The sequence below is a fragment of the Syngnathus leptorhynchus genome, chromosome 6 (genome assembly GCF_054491065.1).
Source record: "Syngnathus leptorhynchus isolate UIUO chromosome 6, UIUO_Slep, whole genome shotgun sequence".
Taxonomy (NCBI): Eukaryota; Metazoa; Chordata; class Actinopteri; order Syngnathiformes; family Syngnathidae; genus Syngnathus; species Syngnathus leptorhynchus.
In genome coordinates this window covers 9,077,984-9,088,937 of record NC_141200.1, presented here as the reverse complement: position 1 = coordinate 9,088,937, position 10,954 = coordinate 9,077,984, and the positions used below count along the sequence as shown (strand labels likewise).

The 10,954-nt window shown below is 38.7% G+C and overlaps 1 protein-coding gene across 1 annotated transcript; it reads right to left on the bottom strand.

Annotated features, from left to right (window-relative positions):
* Nucleotides 1-243: 243 nt before the first annotated feature.
* Nucleotides 244-7,425, bottom strand: slc23a4 (solute carrier family 23 member 4). The gene is made up of 12 exons (XM_085914260.1): nt 7,301-7,425; nt 6,670-6,810; nt 5,852-6,009; nt 4,627-4,786; nt 4,197-4,378; nt 3,731-3,851; nt 3,245-3,401; nt 2,913-3,166; nt 2,673-2,837; nt 2,184-2,292; nt 1,993-2,088; nt 244-1,868 (listed from the first exon to the last, which is right to left on the bottom strand). The coding sequence occupies exons 1-12, from the start codon at nt 7,346-7,348 to the stop codon at nt 1,594-1,596; spliced, it is 1,866 nt and encodes a 621-aa protein (XP_085770386.1). The 5' UTR covers nt 7,349-7,425; the 3' UTR covers nt 244-1,593.
* Between the last annotated feature and the right edge of the window lie 3,529 nt (nt 7,426-10,954).

Below are 10,954 nucleotides of genomic sequence, written 5' to 3'. Positions count from 1 at the left end.
TCAACCCCATCAAACACCTTTGGGATGAACTAGAACAGAGATGATGAGCCGGTCCATAAGTGGGGCGCAAACTCAACCACTGAATGAGAGGATAAAATATAGAAGCGCTTTAATACTTTTGTCAACTTTGTGTAGTTTGTAATGTGGCTAAATATGCCTCTCTAGTGGTCATCTCTGGAGGTGCAACTACAGAGCATTGAATCCACATAAAATTATCTAACAACTTTCACTGTTACTGAACAGGTGAGCTGGAATATTTTGTTATCTTGCACAAAGTAATTAGATAAAAATCCAGTGTTTTTTAACCACGTTCTGGTTATGTGCACAGCTATCCACTTTCACTTTATATACATGCTTTATTTGTATTTACAAATCACTCGCTGCGCACACAGAAAAACCTCCAACTTTTAAATCCACAAAAACCCAAGACTGATGCCGCCAAAAAAAGGATCTTGCAAAGGAGCAGAGAACGGCTGAGTCTCTGGAAGAAATAAAAAATCAGCTGAAACCTCTGATGCTCTTAAAGAAATCAAGAAGTGACTGATGGGGAAAGAAGCTAGGATGGAGGGGATCCAATTCCTCAAAAATGAGAAGGATCAGCTGTTTAAAACCCTGATCAGCAGAGTGGAAGAGCTTGATCAGCAGAATAAGATCAATGCTACGATTCTCACTGGTCTCAAGATCGCACCTAGAAGCAACGCCGGGTCACTGAGACAATGTGGATGACAATCAATCTGTGGAAAAACAAGTAGTGGAGTTCTTCACATAAAAAAAAATATAACACTGGATATCGCAAATGTGGATTATCTATTGACGTTGGATAATCCCTTTAATATCAATGCAATCAGAATTTTGGACGAAAGATGGTATGGAAGAGCGGACTTCACCTTAAAGATACAAATTTGTCCACAGGAGGAGAATCAAGAAGGAGGCCTCCCTTTGTGGAGATCTCCACACCTCCACACTGAAATAATAATGTTTGTGCATTTGAAGGTCTTAAAAAAAATGTGAGGAGTTCATTGCCAAAACAATACCAGTATCAAGGTGAAAGATAAAATCTCCGAGTAATTATGACTACATCTGCTTGTATTATATCTAACATTCCAAGCTAGATAAAAGACCGCATTGCTATCTCATAAACTTGTATTATAAAGACTGGATACAAAAGTAACATATACAATGTGTTATTATGGAGCTAAGTGATGTAAATTGATGGTTGAAATCAGGACAGGACTAGACAAGCAAAATTACTTCATTCCATTGCCCATTTCGGCAAGTTATGTGCATGAAATAAAACTGTGATGAGTGGTGACAATGGTGAACTAGCAGAAATAAACAAAGCTTTAGTATTGTAAATGATTCTCTGATCATATTGAACAAATAAATTACTAAATATAATCAACAATTATTAGACTAATAATACAATCAAATTTTTTAGACATTAAATATAGATTATATGAATGAGTATAGTTTACAAAAGAAATCACAAAGCATCTTTCACAGTGTGCTAATACTAAATATTAAATTCAGATTTTGCTCATGGCATTGCATGTATTGAAAAAAAAATCCCCAAAATGGGATGCTGATACGAGTTCACAAGTCAGGAACAACTCCAAGAACTATCTGCGTAGGCTCTGAATGTCCAACTTCCTTCTTTGGTTCCTGAGTGGTTCTGCCTTCTCTAGATCCATCAGGCCCTTTAGGCACACTTGGTGGGCAGCATGGTAGGTAACGACTCCATGACAGAGAAGACAAGGAAGCGCTTAGGCCAAAAGGCAGGTCATAGACTTCTTTACTCTCCAATGTGTTGAAGGAGCTGTCCTCGTGCGCTTTGTTCCAGGCTAGAATGCCTCGCTCTTCCTTTGTGCCTGTTAAACATGCAAGAATTGAAAGAGATGTGCATACCATACTAAACACACCTTCGCTTATAAGTTTTGTTATGATTTTTGTTATTCTAAAAGCATCACCCCATGTCATAGAGTACGGTGTTACCTGGAATTGTGTTGTCTAGTAAGAAACCAAAGAAACCTCCAACAAACATGCTGGTTGTGAGGAGGACTTGTAGCACTTGGTCTATCTCTGTCACACCTGAACAACACAGTGACATCATGACACAACTTGTATGGTGTGTGTTTGTGTGTGTTTTTGAATATTTTTCCAAGTAACGTGAAATTAAATGTTACCTGTTGAAATTGCCGTGGGGTTCTTTAGTATCCAGTTTGGTATGACAAGACCCGAGAACATGGAGAAACCAAACACGAAGATGTTGCGAGATGAGTTCAAATCTAAATACTAAAAAAGAAAAAAAAATTATCTTGACGGTTCCAATACAACAAACTTGTAACATCTTGTCAAAATGCCCCTCCTTATCATTATTTCATTCTGTTTGGGAACAGTTTGCCAGTGTGTTTCATTAATCTTGGCATACATCCATCATCCTCATCAGGATCTTGGGTGACTTGGAGGTGTGGTTTGTTGCAACTACAATTTTGCCCTTGTTAATCCGTTTAAAAATGCAGAAAACATTTTGTTACAGGCTTCAATAAGATTGAATATTGGCTGCTGTTGTTTCTTTTTTGGACTCGATCATGAGTGTAAAAGGAAAAAAAAAATTATCTGCTCGCTCTTACACAAGAATACAAATATTTCATACACATATGTTGTGTGCTCACCTGTAGATTAGAAATCCCTGCAGCAGAAATAACTCCAAACATAACCATAAACATCCCTCCTACAACAGGTGTTGGGATGGTTGAAAAAATAGCTCCCACTTTTCCAAAAACACCAATAACGATCATGAAGACACCCCCAGCGACAATCACCATACGACTGCCAACCTGTGGAGGAAGTAAACAAAGTCATTTGAATGTTATATTCAGTCCACAATTCAAACTACATTCAGCATAACTCACCTTGGTGATACCGAGTGCTCCCACATTCTCGCTGTATGAGGTGGTACCATTTCCTGTCCCCCAGGCTCCAGCCAGCAGACAGCCAAGCCCCTCAATCCCAATCCCCCGGTTGATTGCATGTTTAGGTGGTGGTGGAGCCCCCGATAACCTGGCGCAGGCATGGTAATCCCCAACGGACTCTATCATGGATGAAATCACACCGGCAAAAATGCCAAGTACCCCTGCCAAGCTCACGGTGGGCATCCCCCATTGACCTAAGTGAAAAGTGGAGGCTTCATAACATGGAATTCCAGGAAATCCCATTCAATGAGTACAACCTCATGGGTTCTTACCTGGATAGGGGAATGTAAACCAAGGAGCTTTACCCACGACGTCGCCTTTGAGATCAGTACGAGCCAAGTAGCCATACTGCTCTGGATCAGAGGGAAGTACACTGTAGGTTGTTAAAATATAGCACAGGAGCCAGGACAAGGAGATTCCAAGCAGAACCTGAAGGGACAAACAAAATAAGAGCTCCAAAATTGGGATGGGGATTTAGCGGGATAATCAGCTACGGGTCATGTAATGAAATTAAATGTTACTTTTGGAATGGCAGATTCTGTCTAAATGTTCTGAACTCCTGTTTTCGAGTTGTACCCGATGTCTGCCCCCGCCCCGAGACTGCACATTAGCATGGACTGAATTAATAGCACCTCTGCTGTTTGCTTTGCAATTCAGTTTGCCTAACAATATCTTATCCCTTGGCTCCCAAAATAGTGAAGTGATTTCTTACAAAAATACTGTGAAAAAAGAAAGATATTTCAAAATATGTTACATACAGGGAGAATCTGGAAGATGTAAACACGCCTGGAGTGTAGTTTTTTATCCTTGCTGTACGTCAGCAAAGACACAGGGATGTGACGAAGGTACTGTGAGAAAATGATGATGAGGACAGTGGTTCTGGATGAAGGAAAGAGAAATATCACAATAATTAATGAACATTTTTGATTCGAAGACATTTTACAAAATATAAAGTATCGCTACTACGGATCATTGAACCTTTAATAGGATTTTCTCTTGTGGTTCTAGTGAAAATTAAGCATTTACCCCACACTTCAATGAACAGCTGAACTATGGAGCGGATTTATTCAAATGTGTGAGCTATGTGATTTGACAAAAAATCCATTTGATTGGAAACACATTTCAAGAACACCTCGACGGTGTTATTACAATTAAAAAAAAAAAGAAACCCCAGATCATATGAAGTCCAAAAGTGCACAGAATTACTTTGGTCATATCACTCACAAGGTTGAGATTCCCCAGTGGTTCCCTGCACTGGCACCAGCAGAGTCAAACAGAGAGAGTCCAATGAGAGAGATGGTGGGGGCAATGGTGAGAGGTCCAATGAAACGCATGAAGATGCCAATCAGTCCAGAGAAACCAATGAACACTTGTAAAAGTGAGCCCACCATAATGGACCCCTGCACCTGGACACAAACAGGGTACAGTGTATCGATGATGCTCAAGTCAGTAGTCAAACTGATATTTGTACTTTTGGTTCATTTAAAAAAAGAAAAAACCTGTTTATTGCACATCCATGCCAATTTAACATTCCGATTAAAAAAACTGAAATACTCCGGTTTAAAGGTCACTAGTGAGTATTTTCTGTTCTCAAAGAATTGTGGATTTGTGGTCAATATGCACTGAAAGCTTTTATGTCCCCTAATTAACTTACTGCTCTCATTCTAGTCTGCCACACTTCTATGAATTCACTAGAAGACGTATTGACGAGGCTTGCATTCTGCGTCCAAGCAGGACAAGTCCACTCTGGCATTGACAGCATCGCCATGGACGGTGCAAGCAATGTGAATGTCCCACCTTGGAGAATTGGCAATCTGTGAACCATAATAGAAAATAGTTTACGATAGATCAGGGATCACCAATGATAAATAGAAAGGGCACCTTGTTTGATACACACTTGAGAAAACTAGAAATAACATTGATCCACCGAGGACAGGCTGCTTGAGCCTATGCTAGCTGACTATGTATGAGATGTGGGATACACCCTGAACCGGGCACATGTTCACAATGTTATGTAAACATTCTGCCCGTCCTATCATGTGTCGCAACAAACAGATGTCATCGAGTCCTAAAGTTGTTTGATTAGATTAGATTCAACTTTAGTGTCATTGCGTGTTCCAAATACAAGGCAACAAAAAGTAGATTGCATCCAACCAAGGTGCATAAACAGTAATTAAATAGCATATACAGTAAATATGAAAGCTGTTACGGTACAATGTAAACCGTAAATATACTGTATGTCAACACCAGGAAATGAAACTCGATATGTGCTGTTTAGATTTTGTATTTATCTGCTCCTGAGAATTTAGGGAAAGACAAAAATGCACCAGTGGCCCTGGGCCAAGCCAGTGTGGATTTAGTGAGAACAAGATTCTATTGATAAGTTGGGGAAATTCTTTCCCTAATCCTGGTCTGACACCAATATTCAGCATGACTAGGACTGCACTGCAAGTGTTACAATTGTAAAACTTCCTATAAATTCATGGCTCTTCAAAAATTACATCCAATATGAAAACACAAACTACCAAATAATCGAATGCACCTCAACAAGCAAAATACAATAATCAATGGAAGGAAGGAAGGAAGGAAGGAAGGAAGGATGGATGGATGGATGGATGGATGGATGGATGGATGGATGGATGGATGGATGGATGGATGGATGGATGGATGGATGGATGGATGGATGGATGGATGGATGGATGGATGGATGGATGGATGGATGGATGGACGGACGGACGGATCGACGGGCGGGCGGGCGGACGGGCGGGCGGACGGGCGGACGGATGGATGGATGGATGGATGGACGGACATATAGTAACAAAAGCTTTACAAAAAATGGCATTGACACATTGCAGACTGTATTTTTTAGTCTTATCTACCTGATGCCAAAAGTAACTTGCAGCAGAGTGCAGATTCCAGACACGAAGAAGATGGTGCTAATGAGGTGACTCTGTGTGACGGCATCATGTTGAAGACACAAGCCTTGTGAGAGGATCAATGGGATGGCAATGATACCTCCAAATGCTGTCAAGCAGTGCTGAACAAACAAAATGCACACTTAATTTGAGAACTTGGTCGCACAATGAAGTAATGTCTGCCATCTAGTGCTGAATGGTGATATTATAACTCAAATATACAGTGGACCTTGTTAATTTTGGGGCATGGGCACTAGGTCAGCCTGCAAATAAAAAATTGCATATAATTTACGCCCATTGAAATGCATTTAAAATGTATTCCTTTGTTTGGAAACCCAAACATTCAAAAAAAAATCCTGATAAACCTGCAATATACATTTTTCAGGGAAAAAAAAGAAACTCTCCTCTACAAAAACACAAAGGAGTAAATCAATAAATAAACAAACAAAGAAACATTCTATACATTATGGCTACTGGTCCTTAATGAGGAAGAGTGTAATAGAAAATAGATGAATATGTGTATACCTATAGGAGCTAAAATCGTGTTACATACATCTTAAGTGGTAATTTTGCTAAACACATAAGGCAAGCACTTCTTGACGGCAACATCCCAACTGTGACTGAAACGAATTTCACCATTAGGTCCACATATACTAGAAAACCAAGCAAGTCTAACAAACCACGAAGAAGACATTAAGTAACATGATTTCTCATGTGACAAAAGGTTTTTATTGTTTTGCCTTCTAGTGCTTTTGTTTGGGTACGTGGTTTTGTTGACATACCTGAATCCCAAGAAGGATACACAAATACCAAGGAGGTACATCTGTTACGCAATAAGCCAACTTGCTTCCCTCTTCGTCCGTTGGGGTGTCAATGTCCTCTCCATGTTTGTTTTCAGGTAATTTACAGAAGCAGCGTTCAAGCTTGAATGTAAACAAAAAGATAATCTCAGAAATACTGCTTATTGAGTAGTGTGTGCATAACTAATACCTGAACAAACTGTGAACACTTTCCCGCAGTCAACAATCATACATTTCCATGGAATATTCCTTTTATCTCCTTTACACACTGTCCACATCATCTTTAAGGGCATTGATGGATTAGAACATTTTAAATTATACATACGAACACCCACCCACCCTTAAGGGCATTGATGGATGAGAAAATTTTAAGTTATACACACGCACAACACACACACACATTCATACACTCAATAACACTGCAGGTCAAATTTGGCCTGCGGGCCAGACGGACGGACGGACGGACAGAGATATGGATATAGATAGAGAGAAAACACTTTTGTTACTTTTAACTGTTTCATTTTTACATCCAGTTTTTGCTTAAGTATAAATGCGTATGAGGAAATGATTGATTAAAAAAAAATGTGGAAGAGGAAATAAATGATCTACTCACTGCAAATGCGTAGTTGTCAAGACCATTGCTTTCCTTTTCTGGAGCCATCTTTACTTCATTAGGCTGTCACAAAATCAAACAAATAAAAACAAAACTTAGGAACAATTAGCTGGGAGGGAATGGACTGCAACTGGGGAGAGGTGAAGAAGTGATCGTGTAGGGAGGTGGGAGGGAGAGCTGGGCAGGGTGAGCAGTGTAAGAAGGAGGTATCAAAGTTCAAACACGAGATTCTGTTCATGTCGGTGGAAATGAGTCGCACCCACAGCTCATGTGGAGCCCATTACAACAGTAAAGAAAAGCTGACCAGCTTGTTAGTGGTCGGCTCACCAGGGGACACTCAGACAGCATCCGTTTGTTTTCATTATTCAATTAGGAGGCAGGAATGTTTGACATGCCAGAGCAAAAAGGAAAAAAAGTGGCCACCCCTTCCAAATCATACTTTCTCAGTGTGGACTTATTTGAACTATAACTAAGAAACAACATAATCTGATATGCTTACAAGATTTACGATTCATACATTTACAAATATATACAGGCTCATATAAGTAGTACTGTACGTATATTTGTATTGTATCTCTTATAACTGATCTCATACTAAAGATTTGGAAGGCTTATTTTTACTTGTTGTCCCATTTAAAAAGATACTGTCCATAATGTAGTCAAAGTAACATTATAGTAATGTAACTCGATTATTCTCAATTACTTTTGGATTACTTTTGAATAACCTTTTTTATCCCATTTCGTGTTAAAGGTGCTTGGCCCACATGGCCTTATAAAACACAAAAATAAACAGTAAGCAGTTCTATGTACAATGAATAACTATATCCAATGGGTCTTTTTCCATCAACGTAAGACGATTTAACATAACATGATAATTTTTGTGCACTTGATGTCGTCAGCCAGTGAATAATTGAACTGTAATGTTAGTTTTAACTGCGTTAATATAAGTGGACCTTACAAATTATACTACAGCTGCGCTTTAATTTCCTAATATAGTTGGACTATTTATTAAGAGTTGAGTTTAAAGATTTCATTACCACTTAGAAAGGAAATCATTTGAGCCATGGTACAGTGATTTTAAATCAACTGTGGCCACATGCTGTACCTGCGCGGTAGTTTTTCCCTATGCCTTTTACTGAACATTTGCTTAGACTTCACGAGTTTCCATGACATATACTGCCAACCTATCACATGATGCAAAGAAACCATTAATGTTAACTTCGTTTTCTAATTGAACCCATTATTTCCTTTAAATTGTATAAATATCTTTATTCGTCCAAGCATTTGATAAATTCTCATATCCCTTGAATTACTGAGATGTTCCAAAGATAGAGAGCTTTTCTCCTTATTGAGGACAACTCACGCTAGTCACAAGATTCCTCATCTTTGTTCTAAATAAAAAATTTAGGCCACAGCAACTCACATGGAAAAGCGTGATACCAGATTTTTGGAGAGAATAGTAGAATGTCCTTTGAATGTAGAAACTTGGTGTCTCATATTTAGTATGTTGTGATTAATAATTTGGTCTGAAATCATGAGGCCATCAAGTGTGACATCACATCACAGTGACATTTGTCATCTAAAGAATCACAAATAAGTAACACTGTTTAGAATTGTTGGTGGAAGGAAAAAAAAAATCCAAAACATGGATTTAATATTGCTGATTTTTCCAACTGTTTACATTGTGAAAACAGCATGACTTGGGAAATGTGAAGCATGTGAAGGGAGCAAAACAGCAGTGTAAAATGGTGACCTTATTAGAAACCCTCAGTTGTGTGCACATGTGACTGTGTGCAGTTGAGAGGCATGCATGACGTGATGTCATGCACTGGCAAAATTATGTATTATTCCTAAACCATTTCTGTGAAATGATGTACACTGTGAGTCTGCTGTCTGTACTGTATCTAAAAAAGGATAATTGCATCCATATTTCCATAAAATTGCTTTTCAATTGATTCAAGGTGTCACGTGGGGCACGGGATAGCACGTTTGCCTCACGGTACGGAAGGTTGCGGGTCCGATTCTGGCTCCAGCCTTCCTGTGTGGAGTTTGCGTGCTCTCCCCGTGTTTGCGTGGGTTTCCTCCCACATTCCAAAAACATGCATAGTAGGCCGATTGAGCACCCTCGATTGCCTGTAGAGATTAACAGTCATCAAAATTAGATGAAAATGAAATGTTTCTTCATTTTTTGTTGTATGTTTGCCCATCTGTTTTAGACTCATAAAATGGTCATTTATCCATTTATCATTTAACCAGCTACTGTAATTTCCAGCCCTTTCCACCAGAGGTCAGTTGGAGCCTCTCAGCGACTATTTCTAAATCCTGAATTCAGTATTGCATTTATACTGAAGGGTCAAGTGGCCCAATACCATTTAATGCCTACATGCATGACGGTAAATCAGTCAATTTATATACATGTACATTTAAGACATACTGTATATGGTTGCATGTACTTACTGGCACTGAACACATGATGAAACAATACATATCACAGATGCTAAAATTGCACATACAGTATATTGTATTGTATTGTATTGTATTGTATTTCTCAACACCAGCATGGAAGTAATCAGTAATGCATAAATAATAGAGTGTACATACCATCTTGTTGGCTCATAGGCGTTACGGTTAGGGTTAGACACTCCTTTCATTGATTTAAATTATCTTAACCTCCACATTACTCCATGGGCATTGAGAGTGATTATTTATTGAACTGTCTTTCTTTGGGATGTTTGAGCACCAAATATTTTGATAAATTATTTTTGGGAGTTTACATTGCAATTGTAATTGCACTCAACAAAGAGAATGTTTGTTTTTTTTCATTTGGGAGACACCCATGTATTTACTTATACTATGATTCATTAACTTGCTCACAAAAAAAATATTCATGTTTTATTTTTCCTCATGTCCCTTTTGGATCCATAAATTGAGAGCAGCAGCTTCTAACTCAGTCCAGACCAGAGGTACGCAAATACGTATAAATCTTAATTCAACCTAAGAATCTAACTAAAACTAAAGAATTTTAGTCACAGTTCTATTTATTGAGGTCGATCAGATCACATGCCATTATGCCATAACATTTAAAACGGCTTTTTCCCCATTCAAAACAACTTCATCTTAAGTCTCATCAAATTCATTTCCAAGTTTCATATATACGTTTATTGAACATTTTATGAAGTATTTTCAATTTACATTATTTAATAACATCAATCTAATCTTTACAGACAAGGTAGTGCACATGCGGTTCTTTTCAGCATACACAAGAGGTCAGTATCAATCTGTATTCCAACTAGACCTGAGAGGTGAAGTTAGGCGTGAAAGGCCATTGAAGGGACAAAGTCATAAAGATTTATATGCTTATAAACTGGCTGATAAGATTAAAGGAGTTCCACTTTCAGCAAGCTGCTTTTTACAATTTATTCTCATTTCAATCAATGACAATTTGCCTCCCGCTGGTCAATGTACATTATCGTGCCAAAATATGTGAAAAGGCACCAGTGTAATATGAGAAGACCTGATTGTGCTCCTTGGAGACACTGCCAAGAAAACTTTCAGATGCTGATAACAGTTTTCCTGGAAGTAGCTGTTACACGCCGAGACTCCTCCTCAATGATGACCATGTGATCGAGGTAAATCTCAGCCCACCATGAAAGG